This window comes from Canis lupus, chromosome 11, assembly GCF_003254725.2.
Source record: "Canis lupus dingo isolate Sandy chromosome 11, ASM325472v2, whole genome shotgun sequence".
NCBI classification, from domain to species: Eukaryota; Metazoa; Chordata; class Mammalia; order Carnivora; family Canidae; genus Canis; species Canis lupus.
This window is the reverse complement of record NC_064253.1, coordinates 65,278,705-65,299,049: the sequence shown is the minus strand read 5'-3', so window position 1 is coordinate 65,299,049 and position 20,345 is coordinate 65,278,705. Positions and strand designations below refer to the sequence as shown.

The following is a 20,345-nucleotide window of genomic DNA, read 5'->3' as shown; positions in this document are numbered from 1 at the left end:
TCTGGATTTTGTATCAGGTTACAAATGGTTTTGGGAGTATTCCTTTCTCATCAGTTTTTTGGGGAAGCATTTGATAAGGATTGGCATTAATTCTCTAAATGTTTGATACATCCACCAGCAAAACTATCTAGTCCTGGCCTTTTCTTTATTGGGAGGTTTTTGATTACTTGTTTCTGTCTCCTTACTTGTGTTTGATTGCTCAGATTTTCTTTTTTTTTTATAATAAATTTATTTTTTATTGGTGTTCAATTTTCCAACATACAGAATAACACCCAGTGCTCATCCCGTCAAGTGCCCCCCTCAGTGCCCACCACCCAGTCACCCCCACCCCCCCGCCTTCCTCCCCTTCCACCACCCCTAGTTCATTTCCCAGAGTTAGGAGTCTTTATGTTCTGTCTCCCTTTCTGATATTTCCTACCCATTTCTTCTCCCTTCCCTTCTATTCCCTTTCACTATTATTTCTATTCCCCAAATGAATGAGAACATACAATGTTTGTCCTTCTCCAATTGACTTCCTTCACTCAGCATAATACCCTCCAGTTCCATCCACGTTGAAGCAAATGGTGGGTATTTGTCATTTCTAATGGCTGTCGCTCAGATTTTCTATTTCTTTATGATTCAGTCTTGGTAGGTTGTATGCTTCTAGGAATTTATTCATTTCTTTTAGATTGTCCAGTTTGTTGGCATATCAAACTCATGATATCTTGTTCTTGTAAAACCTTCTGTAAGCTGGCTGAAACTTGTTTGGAGATGGACAGAGTCTAGAAACTATGTAGAAGGTGAAATATCTGCCCTTTACTTTGAAATAAGCTCATTTGGAGAACCTCTCCCAGCTCTGGATCCCCGTCTCCTTTGTGTCTTCCTGTATATAATGGACGTACTACAACTGTCAGTATCCTGGTTGTGAAAGAGTTAATGTTTTCCATTACCAGGCACTGACATAGGCAGTAGGGGAAATCTGGTTCATTTTGTTTCAAAATACACCATACCTCAAATAAGTACAAACAGCTGCAATGCAGGATTAGGGCCAAAAGAAATCAGTGTGGTGCTATGAACTCCAGCTGAGAGGAGTTCATGTAACATGGATCTGAGATCAGGCTCCAAAATGAAACCATCAGGCCCCAGCAGGAGAAGAGTCCTTGCTTGTCATCCTGGTCACCTCCACAGCCACCACTCAAGCTGGGATGGCTCTTCAGGGAGGTGACTGTTTCCTCTTCCCTCTGGATCCACTTCTCTGCAGTGGACTGAGCACACCACCTTCAGTTTCTTGGAACCCAGAACCGTAGTAGTGTAAAATGAAGAAATCTTGGAACACAAAGGATTTATAGATCTGTTGCCTGCTTATTTTATCTGCATGACTTGGCTTAAAATGACAACCACACTAACCCCAGCCCTACAGCACACTCCTTCCTTTAAAGCCCCAGGAAATTCTTGGTCAGGTAGAAACTGCTGCCACTGAGTCTGTTCGGTGGTTTTTCCTCCTTCCAGATTTTTCAGGTAACATCGGTTTAGCAAGACTTTTTTTTTTTTTTCTTTTTTCTTTTTCGGGTTCCCTTCTATACCAGAATTCCCTTTTTAATTTTATAATGCTTTCTCTCCTCTTTGGCTTAGTCACATATCTTTTCACACTAGTGAGCTGTTTTTCCTGTAGGACACTCTCCATTCTTTACATACTTGGATTTCCCCCTGTGATTTTTCTGGACAAGTAGGACAGCATTTTTCAGACTGATGATTAGATGGTCAGAAGTCTTTAAAGTGTTGTCTCACAGCTGCTTTTAGGTCTCCAGCTGGTTTTTAGGTCCTGTCTCAAGCTTAGGGGTTTTGTGGCTACTTTGTGGTTTTATTATCTCTTTGCAGTTTGCAAAAAGGCTTCTCCGCCTTTCCATTTTCTGCTGCTTTCCTGATAAACAGCTTCAACAATCATTTAAAAAGATATCCACTGTCACATTTAAAATCCTTTCATAAAAGAAATACAAGACTTAGAATACCATTCAAGTAAGTTAGGGAGGGGCCCTTCTTTTGTTTGTTTGTTTTCATAGTTACTAAATCACTGTGAACGAGGAGAGTCATTTAATTCCCTTTGCTCCACATTCCTAATTTCTTCAACAGGGATGATAATGTTTGAAATGTTACTCATGAAATTGTTATATTAATGAACGAGGAGGCCAGCCTTTCCTTACTGACCTTTCAAGTTGGCAAAAGCATGTATGTGAATTCTCAGGAAACGATGGTATTTACATATCCTCCGCCCAGCTGGGAATAATTCATGCTGTAGCACAATACTGTGTTCTTTAGATTTCTCTCCCTACTTACAGTTCTAAAGAAGTCTGTTTTAAAGAGGTTTTATTGCCAGGAGGGACTTCACCGAGGAAAAGTGGTGGATGTTGAGAGCAGGGAAAGAAATTAAATTAAGCGCCCCATTTTTCCCATGGCAAGGAAGGTTACCAGAATTGTATTCAACAGGTATTATTATTATTTTTTTCCCTCCTCAAAACATTGGCTAAGATGCCTGCGTCTAGACTTAGGAGGTACAAGATTTTTTTTTTTTTTTGGAAGGTAACTTATCTCCAGTTTAATTAGAGATTAGTGAAGGAAACCAGGTTTCTTATTTGGCTCTTGAACTGCAAAAATAAAACGCTCATATTTTTGAATAGCACATTGTGGGCCAAACAACATCTGGAAGAAATTATTCTCACTGGTAGGCAGAAGAAATTTCATAATCCACCATCTTCAAAGAACGTGGTACCTTGTCCCATTTCCCCCATCTCCTGGAAACAGAAGACGTCTTAAGGCCACATTGCTGGGACATCTGCCTTTTTCTTTGTTTTGTGTCGCATGCAAATATATGTTTCTGGCACTATAATGCTTCTTGAGCTTTGAAAATAAAGCACAACTTGGTGGTATGAGGCTGCCTGCACTGTGTGCTGTGGTCCAGACTTCTTCTTTTTCAAAAGACCTATTTGACTCTTGGCAACATGCCTCTTACACTCAGCCATTTGTCTGAGACATCTTTTCCTGTCTTCTCTAAAATCAGGCGCATGTGTGTCTGGGGTAGTCATGTAATTTGTAACAGTAACTCCTAACCAGATTAAATTTTGTAAAATTCAATTTATTCTCGGGCATGTGTATTCGTATGTTAAATGGTGACACACGAATACTCCCTTCCAACTAAACGTGTTTTCCTTTAGATGGTGGGGCTCCTGCCGCCCCTGCGTCCTCCCTCCTCATCTCCTACTCTCCCTCCCCTTTCGAACTTAAAAGTTGTAAGTAGAGTACAGAAGTGTGAAGGGACTTTTTAATCTCACCAAGCCAATTAGGAGTGACTTGTTGACATGATGTTGACACCCTTAAATAGTTTAGAGTATCTTTCCTATATACAAGGACGTTCTTCACATGGCCACAAAACCACCATCAGAATTAGGAGATGAGCATCATTATTGTGTCTGATTCGCAGATCCTACTGAACTTTCCCCAAGTTGTTGCAATAATCTCCTTATAAAGGATCCAGTCCAGAATCTTGCATTGTATTAATTTGTCATGTCTCTTGTCTCCTTTCACATGGAACAGTTTCTCAGTATTTTTCCCCTCGTATGACCTGATCTTTTAAAGGTTATATATAGGATGGGCACCTGGGGGGCTCCGTTGGAAGAGCACGTGACTCTTGATCTCAAGGTCATGAGTTTGAGCCCATGTTGGGTACAGAGATTACTTACATAAATGAAACTTTAAAAAATTAAAGATTATAGGAAAGTTGTCTTGCAGAATGACCTTCAATTTGAGTTGAACCCATGTCCCTTTTGATTAAATTCAGGTTTTGAACCTTGACAGGAATATCACTGAAGTGATGCTGTGTTCTTATCATTGCATCCTGTCAGGTGGCACACAACATCAATTTGTTCAAATTTCCTGTGATGTTTACTTGGATGACTTGAGTTAAGGTGGTGTCTTCCAGACTTCTCCACTGTAAAGTTACTGTTTTCCCTTTATAATGAATATGGATTTTGTGGGAAAATATTTGGGTTTATATAACTATCCCATTTCTTGCCAAACTTTTATTAATTTATTTATTTCAAAACGAACTCCTGGATTCCTGTTTTATTTAAAGGATTATAAAGCTGTTACTGTCATTTATTTTGAAACTCAAAACTTTTTATTCTTGGCCAAGGGGGTGCCTTTCAGCTAATTTCCCTGTTCTTTTAACATGGCCCCATAATTCTTTGAGTGCTGTCTTTCTGGCAAAATAAGATTTTCTGAGTGATACTATGTTCCACCTCAGGGCTTAATAAATATATATGGATTGTCTTTGTATGTTTCTCCAAAGTGTGTGTGGGGGGGACATAGAGATACACGATTTCAATACAATTTTATTGTATAAAAAGTGTGTAAGTTTTTATTATATAAAATTCAATTGTATGTAAACATAGTTTTAATAACTCAATTGGCAAGTATTGTATTATCACATGTTAAGAATGTTTCTAAAATTTGCCAGTCATGTGTGATAATGCATTAAGCATCCTTGTAGCAAAATCGTTGCCCTTAGTATTAGTTCTTTACCTAAATTCCTAGATGCCTCTGTTAATGGGACACTGGGCTGAATCATTTTCTTATCACAGTTATAGACTTCTGTATTCTGGCCATCTATTTGGATACTTTGCTCCCACTCCCATTTACTCTCTCTCCTTCTCCTTGTCCCTTCCCTCACCTCCACTAGGATGAATATGCATGTTCATATTCCTTCAGTTGTAGGCCTTTTGGGAATTCTGGCTTTGGAAACATGCACTTGCTCTTAGAAGGAACCATCTTCCATCTCCTCCATTGACTGTGATTGGCAGAGTCTAGCTTAGCCCGTCGCTTGGTTACAGAGGTTGTAGTAATTCTCCTCGTCTTGGAACTGAGGGACTGCAAATACTCCAGCATGGCTCAGAGGTTCCCTCCCTAAACATCCCTCAGTAAAACTTACCCATGTTATGCTTCAGGGTACCTCTTCACTTAGGTGCAAATCCTAAGTCCCATTAGTCTTTGCACTGCTCTGGGTCCCTATGCAGAGAGCTTAGGGTCATGGCGTTAGACACCAAGAACACCCAAGAGCTTGGACAATGTGGACGTGGGCCATGGAAAGAAACAGGGTAGTAGTAAATCTGTCTTTTATCCAAAGAGAACTTCGTCCTACCTTTCAGGAGGATTTTCTCAATCCTTTTAGTTGACTTGACTTTTCTTCCTTCATTCCCATCCCTTCACCCCTGCTCTCTCCCATCACGATTGAGTACACTCCCTTGTTCATCATTCTTTAACTCTGAAATCTGTAATTCTAGCCCATTCCTGAGCCACTATTACTAAACCACAACCCCTCTCCCCCGTTTTCTTAGCAGTATAACACAAACTAGCTTGAGTTTGAGACTACAGAGTATGGCCAACATATCTTTTGCCTTTAGTAATGACAACTGTTCTGAGATTTTTCTGCCAATTGTGTTCTAACAATTCCTGGTAATTTTGCCACATTTCAGGATAGTGTATCTCCTGGTCAAGAGCACCGTTCAAAAGTGAAAACTGTATGCTTGTCAACGCAGTCTTTTAAATCAGAACAGTGAGTTTATTTAAATAATTTTGGGGCCAGTTTCTTCAGTCCTGTAGAATACTGGACTCTGAACAGATAAGGGACGTGTTAAATAGGGCTATGGTGGTGCTTTTGTTTCTCCCTGGGCAGGCAGCGTGTATTCCTTTCCTTGGAATGCGTCAGCTGAGTGCCATATGGAAAGAATGATAGACTTTTAGGCCAAATGTAGAATGAAAGATCTGATTGAAAAGCTGGAGAAGCAAATGGAAAAACTGATCCTATATGTAGGAAAAGAAAAGATTTAAGAACACGAAATATATTGTCTTCAGTGAATATATTGAAGCAAGATCTTGGGCCTGATGCTTTGAAGAAGAGAGGAAAGTTTCTGCTGCCGCAGGTAGAGCTGGTATTTTATAACAAAACATGAGGAAATGATTTGGTTTCTTAAGTGCTTTTCTGATTTCTTTGTTCCAACTCTGCATGTGGAGCAAATGGACCCTGAGAGTGATCACAGCTTTCTTCATCCCAGCTGGACCATTTGCCTCACCTGGTTTTATGGGAAGCAGTGGTAAGCATAGGAAATTAAGATAAAAAATGTAGCATGTGTCTGTAGTCACCCGTTTTCCCCCCCTTACTTTTCCTTTTCAGGCTCTTTGAGCCTGAAATTCTCTTCTTATTGACTTTAGAAATAGAACAGTATTGATTGAGTCTCAAAAGGTGAATGTTTTTCTTGTGATTTTCTGGAGGGTTTTTTTTTTTAAAGATTTATTTATTTTAGAGAGAGTTGAGGAGGGGGCGCAAAGGGAAGGAGGTAAGTAGACTCTCGCAGAGCCCGACTCAGGGCTCGATCTCATGACCTCCGAGATCATGACCTGAGTCGCCAAGTGTTGAATGCTTAACCAACTAAACCACTCAGGTGCCCTGATTTTCTGGAGTTTTTATCTTAGTTCATGACAGCTATATGCACTTCAGCTATGTTGTTTTTCTCTTAGTAGTTAGAATAACTGCATTTTTGGTCCTGTGATGATCATAGGTATTGTTTGCATTGACAGGCTCCTCATGCCGACACTCTCCTGAGCACCTCATTTTTATTTAACGTAGAATCAGTTGCATTATGCCATCGAGTAGATTTTTGAGGGTGAGATATACCCTGATAATATCTAATAAAAGCTCTTTGTTCTTGCTATTGCTCGTAAAGGACAGCTGGGATGAATGTATACTTTTTGAATCATTGCATATTTCTGATGAAATCATGAAAGTTTCTCCTATCTTCTCATCTGTTGTGGTCAGGATGGCGACTATGTCCAGCCCGATTTTTTCCCCTTGTGATTTGACTTATTTTTCCCCTGACTTGATTTTTATTTAATGGGGATTGTTTTAACTCTTGCGGGTTAGCAACTTAACAGACCTGTGTTTCGGTTGCAGGTCAAGTACTTCATATTTTCCCTGGAATGGGGCGAGGTCTCTCCCCCCTTTTAATTGTGGTAACATATATGTAACATAAAATTTACTGTCTTAACCATCTTCAGGTTTAAGCAGTAGTAAATATCTTCGCATGGCTGGTAAGCAGATCTCTGGAACTCTTCATCTTATAAAACTGAAACGTACCCATGAAACAACAGCTCCCCCTGTCCTCCTCCCCCCAGACCCTGGCAACCACCCTTCTAGTCTCTGTTCCTGTGAATTTGACTACTCTAGGTGCCTCATATGAGTGGAGTCACTAAGTATTTATATTTTTGTTACTTATTTTACTTAGCATAATGCCCCCAAGGTTTATCCATGTTGTAATATGTGTCAGAATTTTCTTCCTTTTTTAAGGCTGAATAATATTCCACTGTAGTTATATATACCACGTTGTTCATCCATTCACTTGTTGATGGGCACTTGAGTTGCTTCCACTTTTTGGTGATTATGAATAATGCTGCTGTGAACATGGGTGTACAAATATGTCTTCTTAGGCCCCACTTTCAATTCTTTTGGTTATACATCCAGCAGTGGAATTGCTGAGTCCTATGATGATTCCATTCTTAACTTTTTGAGGAACCCCCATCCTGTTTTCTATAGCAACTGAGCCATTTTACCAGTAGTACATAAAGTACCACCAGCAGTAAAATAAAGGTTCCGGTTTCTTCGCATCCCTGCCAATACTCATTTTTCTGCCTTTTTGATGGCAATTATTCTTTTTTATTATTTTTAAAGATTTTGTTTATTTATTCACGAGAGACAGAGAGAGAGAGAGGCAGAGACACAGGCAGAGGGAGAAGCAGGCTCAATGCAGGGAGCCCAACGTGGGACTCGATCCCCAGACCTGGGATCACGCCCTGAGCCAAAGGCAGACACTCAACTGCTGAGCCACCCGGGTGTCCCATTGATGGCAATTATTCTAATGGACGTGAGATAGTATCTCATTGTGGTTTTGACTTGCATTATTGTGTCATGTGCTTTTGGCCATTTGTATATGGAGAGATGTTTGTTCATTTTTAAATTGGATTGTTTGATTTCATGGTTCAGTTGTAGGAGTTCTTTATATATTCCTTTATAGAGTCCTTTTTAGATTTAGGATTTGCACATATTTTCTCCCATTCCATGGACTGTATTTTCACTTTTGATTGTGTGTCCTTTGCATGGAAGTTCTTAATTTTGATTTAGTGCATCTTATCTGTTTTTTGTTGTTGTTTGTGTTGTGGTGAGCTCTTTCAGTCTTCTTTAATGTCTTTTAAGAAAAGTTAACTTTTGTTAACTATTGTGCCATTAGTCCTCAAACATACCAATTATTCTTATACTGACTCTCTACTTTCTGTGCTCTGTACCCATAATGTCTAGTCAGTCTAGTAAATTCCATTAGTATAAGTATGTGTGGATTTGCTCAAGCTCATCTTCCATGGCATCAACTTGGTTTTCTGTAGTGGCACTCCTGCCTGCTGTAGTTTAAAATTTTTATATCAGTGGTGATACTATTTTTTCTTTCTTTTTCTTTTTTGCTTTTATTTTTTTAAGTTATACATGTTTGTAATTTAAAGTGTCAAGTAGGGGCACTTGGGTGGCTCAGTTGGGTAAGTATCTTGCCTTCGACACGGGTCATGATCCTGGGGTCCCAAGTTAGGCTCCCTGCTGAGTGGGGAGTCTGCTTCTCCCTCTCCTTCAGCCCCTCACTTACTCTCTCATAAATAAATAAGTAAGTAAGTAAGTTAAAAAAAAAATAGTGTCAAGTAGCTGTATGTGGCTCTCTTAAGAAAAGGAGCTCTTCTCTCCCTACCGTTTTACCCTCACCATGGCCAAGATTTTCAGTTGTTTTAGTTGCTTTGTTCAGTATTTTCATTGCCTCTTTGAGATCTTTACTCATACTTTTTGATATATCAGTTTGAAATATTTCTAGATGTCCAAGGGGAAAGATGCGCCACACACACACTCCCATCCTGTATCTCTTCATCCTTATATGGTTAGGTCATGATTTCGATTAGGCCATTTGTTATTCAGTGTTCATGCCATCATGACCTTGTTAATGTGGTTAATAGTGGAGTTATCGAAAATTCCATGACTCCTTTTGCTCTTCTGCAGATTCTTTAAAAAGGAAATTTTAATCATTTTTTTAATGTTTGTTTTCTGTGTACTCACTCAAACCCAAACTCTTGTCAGTTCTAAAAGTCTGCTCTCCATGTATGGATCCAGATGCAGAATTATTCTATCAAGGCTACTTTTTGAGTCCCATTACCCATCATCTAGGGATCTCTTTTCTAATTATGCCAGAAATTCCTTGTGTTTTTCTCCTGTTTTGAACTATTCCTGTATTATATGCCTTTTTTCTTACTTTCCTCCCTGTTTTGCTGAAGAACATCCTCCAATAGAATTATAGGTTATAAATCACTTGCTTTATTGCCTCATTATCTTCTGGCTTCCTGGTTTTTGTTGAGAAGTCCAAAGACTTTCTGATCATGAATTCTTTATTTATGCGCACACACCCCCCCCAACTGCCCCCAATTTCTGATTGGTTACGGAATTTTTTGTCCATGCCTACCATTTAAAAAATTTTCATGATGATGTGCTTGATGTGGGCAGGTAGGCACCCAGTGGACTCTAATAGCCAACAAATTTATGACTTTTCCATTTTAGGAAATGGACCCCCTATCCCCTATTTCCTTTATTCTTTCTTTCTGGAATTGCTTTTCTTGAACCATTGGATCTCCTGGACTAGGCCTTACCTTTCTCCTTACTGTTCTGTTTTCCTTTTTTTCTTTCCTCTACATTTGGGGCAAGTTTTTTCACTTGACATTTGAATTAGCATTGCAAAGTATTTTGTTTCTGTTTCAAGGGATGCAGTGTTATCTTTCTGGTGTCATTATTGGTTAAGTGCTTTCATCTGCTTAGATTCAAGAGAAGCCTCTTAGTCCTTAGATGATACAGGCTGGCTTCAGATGCTGTTCAGCACTGGTAGGGGGAATAAATACTAAGAAACAAGAAATAAGCCATAGCTCTGATTTTCCTATATCACATCTTCTTGTTCCTCCAGGTTTGAGGTTCAGAGGTTTTTTTTTTTTTTTTTTTTTTTTTCTACTTGGTTTCTGCCAGACTGTAGAGCTCTGCAGAAGGATACACAGATTTCAGGTCTGAATTTTTTCTCACTTCATTGAAAAGGCTCTATATGTGATACTTTTCTAAAGCTTTGAGGATACATTTATTCTTTCCTCATTTTAGCATTGATGACTTCTTTCCCCCTTTAGTACTGTTCATTCATCTGTTATATTTTGGGGATGCAGCTTTGAAATCTTTACCTATGTAAGCCCCTCCCCCACCAAGCTGTAGTTTTCCTACTGTTTTATGATAACAATCTTTTTTTTAATTTTTTTAAAAATTTTTATTTATTTATGATAGTCACAGAGAGAGAGAGGCAGAGACATAGGCGGAGGGAGAAGCAGGCTCCATGCACCGGGAGCCCGATGTGGGATTCGATCCCGGGTCTCCAGGATCGCACCCTGGGCCAAAGGCAGGCGCTAAACCGCTGCGCCACCCAGGGATCCCCTATGATAACTATCTTTTGCTTTATTTTTTATTATGTTTTCTGCTTTATCGACTACATTCAAGTTCATAATTCAGATTCTGTTTTTTTTTTTTTTGGTTAATGCAGACTCATTCTGACCTCATAATTTTTAAAGTTTTTTTTTTAATGTAATACACCTATTTCTTATGTAAATATTTGCTTTGATCCTAGAATCTTCTCTTGAGCTATAATATTTCTCATTTGCCTGGTGGATTTGGATTTTTCTCTGTTATCCGTGGAGAGGGAAGTCTATGCATATTCAGTATCGAGTATTGCCCTGTGTTCTTTCAAGAGACTGAAAATGAGTCACTGTTTGATTCAAGTCCAGATAGAGGAAAATGGTTATATTAATAGTAGACTAATTTGCCAATTAGAAATTCATCTTTGTTTGCGACCTAGGGAAGGAGCCAGCATCAGCTGGAGAAGTAAATGAAGGGGAGTTTGCCTCAAAACCAGAGACTTTCTTTTAGGTATTTGGTGTGGTCCTCAGTAATTAGTAAGGTCATTGTCACTTGGCAAGGTTGCCCATGTCAGAAGCCAGCTGGTAGAGTTTTCCCCCACATGTTTTCTGGGGCAGTCATCACGGCCACATGTAAATCAGAAGTAAATACAGACAGAAATGACTTACTTAGTTGAAGCCAGGAAGCCCTTTTAAGGAGTGAGTGTATTTTAACTATACTCCAGTGCTTCTTGGCTTCATTGTCCACCCCTCATGCCTTTGAACTAGGAGTATTATCAGGAATCTATTAGGGTCTCATTTGCTTATTTTCTGCCCATGTAGTGCAGTTTCACATGAAGGGGATGTTGTACCTTAGTCCTTCTATCAATCTTTCCCTTATCGATTCTTGTTTGAATTTTCAGAAAAGTATACTAGAAATAGCTGGATTCCATCTGTGGCTCTAGGGCTGATTCAGGGTATTTCTTATTCTTATATTCAATTGGTTATTTCTCTAGTAATCTGGCACAGAGGAATGAGTCTATGTGGCTTTCTTACTTGTGGATTGTATTTTGTACATCTGTTTTGAATTGTAGGGGGAATAATGAATTAATTCATACCCAATGACTATGGAGGAATAGATGAATGGGCCAGTAAATAAATAAGTGATGGCTGATCTTTTGCAAGTGCGGGGCATGAGAGGTGGTTTGTGGTTTGGGGAAGAATGTACAGATCAGAAGAGATGCCTACAATGGAGAATGAAGAGAAGTACAGAGAGAGAGGAGGGGCAACAGTAATGACCCAAGGGTGGCTGGGGTCAGCGGGGTCAGCTGACCCGTGGCTCCTGTAGCTGGAGCACAGTCTTCCAGCTCAAGCGAAGGAAACGGAGAGCTGGATTGATGGCGGGTTGGAAGAACTATGGGACAGGCATCCAGATACTTGGAAGAGTTTGAAGAGGGATGCATTTCTTTAGAAATGTGGTGCAGTCCTGTGGTTGACATTACGAGGCTCTGGGAAAGCAGGGGACTGGTATGTCACAGTGAGCTGGCTTACTTGGTTAGGGACTGAATGGCAATATTTAGGATGTCATCTTGTTTACTTCCCCCATGATCTGTGCAGTTTGTTAAAGACGCTGGGAAGTACATATGTACTTATGTATGTAATTGGTTTTATAAATGTAATTTTAGGACTTCACTCCCACAAGAGAGCTGATTTATACCCTTTGTGGTAGTATTGCTTAGCCCTTGTATTTTTAGAGTTAAGAAACCATATGCCGTTTCATAAAGGGCTCCTGTAATGTAAGAATAGATTCAACAAAGGCCTCCTAATTAGGTAAGTCTGAAATGCTTTAGGAGAAGGCAGTTTATTTCCTGCCTTATTTTCTTGCTTGCTTCTTGAAGATAGGAAACTAACAATCTGGGCTATCACTTATGTGTCTCAAGGATGTGTGACATAAATCAAAACTGGGAACACATAACAGTTTTCTACAGATGAGAGCAGCAGCACAGGATTCTCTTGTTTCAGAGTTTGAGGAAATTAGTTATCCTGCAGGACCTCTGACTGCCATCCTGCTTTCTTTTCGGGACGATCTGAAATTTTTTCTCAAACCCTAAGCATTTTCTATCCTTAGTTTGTGTTCACATAGGGGGCTAGTCTGTGGAAAGAGCACAGCCTTGGAGTGGGGCCTGGTTCAGGTGTCAGCGCCCTAATTTTTGGGCTGTGTGTCTTTGGTTGTGTACGCTCCACAAATTTTTAAAGCCTCAGGGCTTTTGTCCATGAAATGAATTAACAGTATCCACCTCAAACTGTATGCAAAATGAGTTGCTCAGCATCTCGTAGGCTTTTATTAAATCCCAGTCTCCTAGCGTCCCCCTTTGCTTGTTAGCAGTGATACCATCTGGAATATTTGTCACATCTACTTCACAGGCTAGCTGCTCTCTATTCACCTTTCAGGCAATTCTGTGTCCTCTGAATATTGAAAATCTTTTAAGGTTATATTGCCTAATGACTTAGCTTAGTTATTGGATCCTAGCACATAGTGTGAGTCTAAGAATAGAATCTCACTTGCCTGCTTGTTTTGTTTTTTGGTTATCATGCTATTTACATATTCATCTGTCCACCCTACATATGATAGAGTAAGACAGTGTGAATTATAAATACATGAGAAGGAAAAAGGAAAAATAAAAAAGGGGCGGGCACAAAATGATGCTAGGAATACATTCAGTATAAAGCAGTACAGCAAGAGGATCTTATAATTTTCTCAGTGTAGGCTTGGCATTCAGGCAAAAAGGCACTCCCATATGAATATACCTTTCTCCCAGGCTGTTCACTTAAATTTGTGGTATTGATAAACAACCAATCTTCCCTCCCCTCCCCAAAGTGAGGATTAATGAGAACATCAGGGCACCTAAGGAATTTAGTGTTGAATGTTATGCCAAAATAGTTTGACAGCTTTACTCCTTAGCTGTTAATAACTAGAATCACTCTAACAGAGGGAAGAAGGTAGGAAGGAAGAAGGTAAGAAGAAGCCATCATTCTAAACAAAACTTAAAGTGATTGAAACTATAGTATGAAGGAGAATATGCAAAAACAGGATAAAAATCAAAACTTTAAGTTCATAGAAGTGGCTGCTAAACCTAGATTATTTCTTAGGAAACAGTTGTGAGGTTTTGTGATTTGCCTGGCATCATCCAGCCAGTGCAGAGTAGTGCCAGAGGATTCGGGGCTCAGAAGGCTTGGATAAAATGTCCAGCTCAAGACTTAAATCTTTATTGCTACTATAATGAAAAGTATTTTTTTTCCAGTAGTTAAAAAGTGTTCAGATATCATCTTGCATTGCTGGTGAAACTTGAAATTATATTTCCAGACAAAAGCTTCCTGAGGTCAGGGGCTGGCCCAGTTTTATCCATTATGCTCCTGGGTTCACTGTAGATGTTCAATAAATATCTTTTGAATAAATGAAAGGATATTATTAGGTGGTCTGAAAACAACCTAAAAATGAGAACTTTCTTAAAAGGGAAGAATTTTCATAAATTCTTAAAATGAAAAAATTTCCCTGTGGATCAAATGTGTGGAAACAATCACATCAGTCTTTGGACAGAAGTTGGGCCACACTTTACTGCAGAGAATTCATCTTTTCGAATTTTCTTAATGAACATGTTAGTAACAGAAGATGCGTTTATATTTTGTGCCTATCCAGCATCCTCTCTCCGAGGATGTGAAAAAGACTGTAGAAGCGCACTCTTCCCCACTCATAGGCAAGACTGGCTAATGAAACTACCCTCCTTCTGCCCCACACCCGTTGGAGTACTTGATTCATTCTTGTAACTGACTCCTCTAACTATGGGTTGCCTTGCCTTTCTTTAATCTTTGTGGTGACTAAGTTTCCTGAAGAAATGTAAACATGGAACATTCTCACTTTCTTGTGTTCCATACTAGACTGGGAATTGACTGTGGCTCTCCTTCTGGTTCTGTCATTAACAAAATGTGTGACTATAGTTTCTTCTCTTCTCCACACCTTAGTTATCCATCTGCAACTGGATACGCTTGAACTGGCTGATCTTTAAGACACTTGATGTTTTGGTATTATTCTCTTTGCCCTTTGGATTTAAACTGGCAGTTATCGATTGTGGGTCATTTAATTCATTTATTGTTGAATGATAGAATGGGGTCTCCCCTGGGCCCACTGTCCCCAACCTTACAGTTTGAAAATGCCTCCTCAAAACACCTAACTTAGCAAGAATAACTGGATTCAGACTTCTGAAAATACATCAACCTAACATGATTTGGGTGAGTGGTACGGGAATCCTGGCTCAGAAATGCGAGATGCTCCCTTCTGGGTTCTTCTTTTCTTTAAACTTCTAGTTGATATGTTGTACAGCGATTTTTGCTTTCTTTGGCCAGTGGTACTTCACTCTCATACACTAGTCCTTTCAGGCTAAATGTGTATTTTCTCATCCTTTTCCAGGTACACAGTTCCTCCTAGCATGACCGTGATCTGATCAATAGCTAACGTAACTTGACTCCTGTGTCTGGCGCTGTTGTGCTGGGGCCTGGTCACTGCCCACAACTACAGAGCTGCCATGGTTGCTGCCCCCACTTCCACCCCTGTAAATTCACAACCCCAGGTAAGTGATTCAACCTGGTATAAGTTTGGGGTAATCTTAGTTTTGTCAGATATTTACATTGAGTTTCAGAAGGTGCATATGTAAACTTGTAGTTATCATTTGGTGGGCGTTTGGATAACAGTGCTTTTGTGAGGCAGGTGCTATTTATTTAGTTCAAGAAGCAGCTGGAACAATGAGAAAGTAATGATAGTGGAGCAGCCTCTGTGCATAGGGGTCTTGGTTTTCAGTGCTTAGAATGTCTGGCTGTTACTACCAGTCAAGACAAAAGTAAATCCTGTGCTTTCCCTCTCTTGGCTTTTTTAGGGTTTTAATGAAATATCTCAGAACAGATCTAATCTTACACGTTTTCTGAATGTAGTCTCATTGTCTGCTTCCTATAATTACTATTTTGCCTGGACCTGTTTTAGGAGCTTTGAACAGAAGATGCAACTCCAGAAACTTGTGAACAATAGTCATAAGTTGCTTTTTCTGTCCAGTGAAGAGCAGTTACGTGGCAAGAATGTTGCCTTCAGATTATTTTACAGTCTGATCTATTAGAGTATTAACTGGATTCTTTCAGTTTTAGCAGATGGTGTGGTAACAGCCTTTGCAGTCATTAGGCCTGAAATCACATCCTGATTGTTGGATGGCCCTTAGTCATGCTAACCTCACTCAGCTTCAGTGTCTCCTCATGTCACCACACTTCGTGGGATGGTTGTATGGAGTAGATGATAGGAAATATGCAGAGCACATAGTAGGTGCACAAAAATTACAGCTTTCTATCTGCTCTTCCCTCATTTTCTCTCCCTCCTTTTAGAGTGTGACCTCCCCCATCTCATTCATGATAATTTTTAAGTCAAGGTTCAAGAAAAAAGTATACCTTTGAAAAAGAGCCATATTGTTTGAAATTTAAATATTGATGATGCAGAATGTTTTTGCACACATTTTTTGGTCCTGTATCAATTTTCAGGCTACTAGATGCTGTATGTATTTCAAGTTAGGGGTATGTGAGGCAGGGGGAGAAAGAGCGGGAGGGAGAACAGAGCGTTTTTACTTCATGTATATCTAAATGCTTTTTTGTCTCTTCTAAAAAAGACCTTGGAATTTGATCATATAGATCAAGTCCTCCTATTATCCAATATTTTAAAGCATTTGATATTTTCCAGAAAGTTTAGTGTTACCGCCATCATGTGTATTTCTCTTTCTGGTAAATGGATCTTGCTTTTTCAGTATTTCATTGATTTTGGCTCTTTGGTTTCCATTCCCCTCAACAGGGTTTTTGGTGCTGCAGAGACTTCTTAAGTGGGTAATGAGATTTAGTGCCCATTACTGAGGTCACCACGTCAGAGTCCTCTGCAGCTGTCCCCATGTGACTGCCATTCTGAGCCTTTGGCGAAGTGAGGTAGGCCTTAGCAGAGGTTTTCTGGGCAAGGATTTCAGCACCTGACAATGCTGACATTTGTCAGCATCTCCAGTAGGAGCATTTTATCTGTGTGCTTCTTTCCTCTTAAATAAGCTACTATCAGCTGGCAAGCAAGAGGAATATTTCTCAATGACTCATTTAGTTAAAATGTTTAACACTGCCCAAGGTAGAAAGAGATTGTATTTAATATAAACACTTGGGGAAAGTATGTTCTCTTGTAAATCCTCTGTGGGAAGGTAAATTGGTACAGTCGCTCTGGAGGGTAATTTGATAATATCTATTGAAATTATATCCCTTTGCATACACCCTCTTCCTAGCTCGGTAACTACATTAGAAAAACACTTGTACATGAGCCCCAAGAGACATGCATAAAGATATTCACTGAAGCATTAGTTGGAGGCCAGGATATGCAATAGTGGAATGACAGTAAATTCAGGCATGTTGATATCATTTAAGTACCATGCAGCAGGTAAAAAAAAAAAAAGATAAATACATTTCTCAACACAGCTCTCCCTAAGATACCTGGTAGAGGAAAAAGTAAAATGCAGACTAATTCAGGAGGATGTCATTCAAACTGTAAAACAAGACCATAAGTTTTTAGGGATGAACATATGGCACATTAATGTAAGCACATAGTGAAAGGTCTAGAAAATACATTGTCAGTGGGAATGATGATTTCCCCAAGAGGCCAAAAATTGGGTCTTGGGAAATTAAAAAAAAAAAAGTCCCTCTAAAGTTTAACCCTACCTGATGACATCTTATTCCTTAATAATTTAATTTTTCTCATTAGGGAGAATTGAAACGTAAGTAAAATTTTCTCATTGAGAATTGCCAATGGAAAGAAGAGAAGTCAAACACTGGACGGGATGTACAAGGGCTCTGTAGTTACTCTGCCCTGGGGAGAAAGGTACCCACCCCATCAGGGCCTCAGTTTCCTCATCTGCCAGATGAACATAAAAATGATAGAGCCAACTCCATGGGATCATTTTAAGGATGAAATGAGATAATATGTATAAACTTAGAACAAAATCTGGCATGTACTGCTCAGTACATTGTTCAGCAAGCATCCTGAGGATAAATAAGATCAAGAAGGCTTTTGACCTGCAGGGTTTAGAAATGTAGTGGGAAACATACAGATGAGGAAACAAAATTTGAGAGCTGTGTCACACCTGTTAGGACAGTAATATGGGGACCTTAGGAGTCAAGTGGGGCACCCAGGAAAAGACTTGGAGGATCCGAGAAGGCTGCTAGAAGGAAGACCACCAGGCTGGGAGCTGATGTATCCTTCCTTTGGCAAGGGAAGAGAAACAGCATGTGTGAATGTTGAATGTCCCAAGGGGAGAGCGAGACCATAACATTCGGATGTTCATTCAGGAGAGCTGTAGTCCACTGGGGGCTGGGGTCGTAAGCAGAGACGCGCTAGAGCCAGCCCTGCCAGGCCACAAGATCTGATTGTTAAATTTCCAGGAATTGTGTGAGCCAGTGGACATCATGTTTGTAGCCTGCAGTCAGCCAGGGTGGAGTATTTAACCATGGAATTGGGCAAACACAGTCCCTTACTCCGAAAGGGCCCATTGTTAGATATTTATCAGCATGCTTCAGGTTGTAGAGGAGGTTAGATGGGTTAGGTTACAAGGTTGGAGAAGGTTCTCGCAGTGCCTTTCCAACTACGTTGAGGAATTTAACATTAATCGTGAAGCCCGCGTAGCTTTGGAGTCTGGGGGCTGGGTTCCAAACCTGACTTTGGGCCGTTTTGTTGAACTAGTTCATTAATCCATCTCAACAAGGGTGGCAAGTCCCATTATTCACATACGCTGAGGAACAGTGGCCTCCGATTGTGGGAGGAACCCAAGCCCACCTGGAAGGAAGGAGTCAGCTGTAAACTAGGGCATTGGGCCCCAGGGAGAGGGAGCTGATTCTCCTGCAGAGGTGCAGACCCCTGGGTCACTTAGGTCCCTATCTCTGCTCGGTGACGGGCCTCCTGATTATCTGTAGGTCAGTTCTTCACATGTAATTTGTGGTGTCAGATTTTAGCCCAAGGCTGACTTGCCCTTGCCTTGCCTCCGACACTGTATTGATGTCTACTCTCCTATTATCAAGGTTTCTCCGGGTTCAGAGAAGGTAAAAATAGTTTAAATCCACCATCTCGCAGGCAAGGCGAACTAAGCAGTTCACTCCATCAGCCTCAGCCTGGCTCTGGCACGTCCACTCACATTCTTTTAGAGTGAATTCAGGGACCTGCATAGAGATAAACCCACATTCGAGTGTGAGAAGCCTGACCATCCTTTTCTAAGGCAAAAACAACAACTTAAAAAAAAAAAAGCTTTTTGGTTTTGCTTTCCTCTATTCATTTGGTGACAAAGAGCACTTTTCTAATCAAGGCTGCCTAATACTAGATAGAAGCTAATTAATATGAACAAATAGCCTACGATTGTTTCAAACAATAATAGGGACGAAAGCTTCCATTGTCACCCTGGCTGGGGTTGCTGCTTAGTTAGTGAAAGATAGGCCTTGTGCTTTGAAGTGGGACACGTTTGTATTCCCCGCTTTACTCCTGACCAGACAGTGGGGTGGATTTTGTTTTCTCATGTTGAGAAAGCACCTTGTTCTCACGAAGCTAGATGAAGACCAAGGTGAAACTGTACAAGCAGCAGCAGGACGACCATATGCAGCTCATTTACCGCCCTGTTCATCCAGGCATGGATAGAAAGTTCCTTGCCCAAGGGAAGCTTCAGGGATGTGTCTGCAGACAGGAACATGTTCACCATTAGGTTAAATTTGTGTGTTCGTATCCCGCAGATACGGGCACAGAGTGGTGGGGTGGAGGGTGGGATAGAAAAATCAAAGTCTCGCCACTCTTCATGGCCAATTTTCTGTTTCCAGGACTCTGTTTAGCATTTCTTGAATTATGTTGCATCCAATGACGGTAGATTACAAGTTTCATTTTCCTTTTGAATGGAAGGGTCAGTAGTTCACTACATGCATGAATGGTTTGGCCTCTCTCAAACGCAGGACTGGTGTTGAGACTTTCAAAGGTATTCAGAGCCTCACACCTGGGATTCCAGCAAGAGAGGACTCTGTTCTCTCAGTATTTGACAAGGTTTCATTCTGTCTTTTGTGAAGCGGCTATCTTGGTTTTAAGCCCAGGAAACAAAGATTTTGATCTCGCCAAGTGATTTCCTGTAGCTTTCATTAAAGATATGAATTGGGGTAGGTAAGTACTCAGTGTCTTAACAGATTGCTCCTCTGGTTCTTATCCACTGCTCTGACGTAATACAAGTAGATCTCTATTTGTCTGCTGGAAGACAGGCATTTTTGAACATCATTACCATTAGATTCCTCTAACTAAATCTACCGTATTTCCAAAATGTGTGTTTTAGTTGTTTTATTTCTGATATTAGAGACTGGATACTGTTGGATGAAAGGAGTTGAATTCTGTATTAAATGGGTTGTGTATTTTGAGATTGAAAGACTTGTTTTTTAAAGAACTTTTTATGAGTTTTCAAACATTAATAAAAATAAAAAGAAATAATGTAATGAATCCCAGTATAGCCATCACCCAGATTCAACAGGTATTCGTATTTCGTCTTACTTGTTTCATTTCCTCCCATTTTGGGAGATGAAACATTATAAAGCAAATGCTTGGCATCATGGCCCCTCACCTCGACCCTTGTACATCAATATGCATCTCTAAAAATAACTTGCTTCAATAACCACAATACTATGATCACACTTGACAAAATTAAAAACAATCCCTTAATATCATTTTATACTCATCCATATTTGATTTC

General features: G+C 40.0%; 1 protein-coding gene across 6 annotated transcripts in view; it reads left to right on the top strand.

The window, feature by feature from the left end:
* The window catches only part of LPAR1 (lysophosphatidic acid receptor 1), a 131,958-nt gene that overhangs the window by 39,957 nt on the left and 71,656 nt on the right, over positions 1-20,345 (top strand). For 4 of the 6 annotated variants that reach the window (XM_025433398.3, XM_025433399.3, XM_025433401.3 and 1 more), the window contains exon 2: positions 14,993-15,152. In XM_025433398.3, coding sequence (XP_025289183.1) covers positions 15,108-15,152 — 45 coding nt within the window. In that variant the 5' untranslated portion in view covers positions 14,993-15,107. Of the gene's footprint in view, positions 1-14,679; positions 14,815-14,992; positions 15,153-16,405; positions 16,534-20,345 lie in introns of those variants that run through there. The other 2 variants (XM_025433400.3, XM_025433403.3) reach the window with 2 other exon arrangements.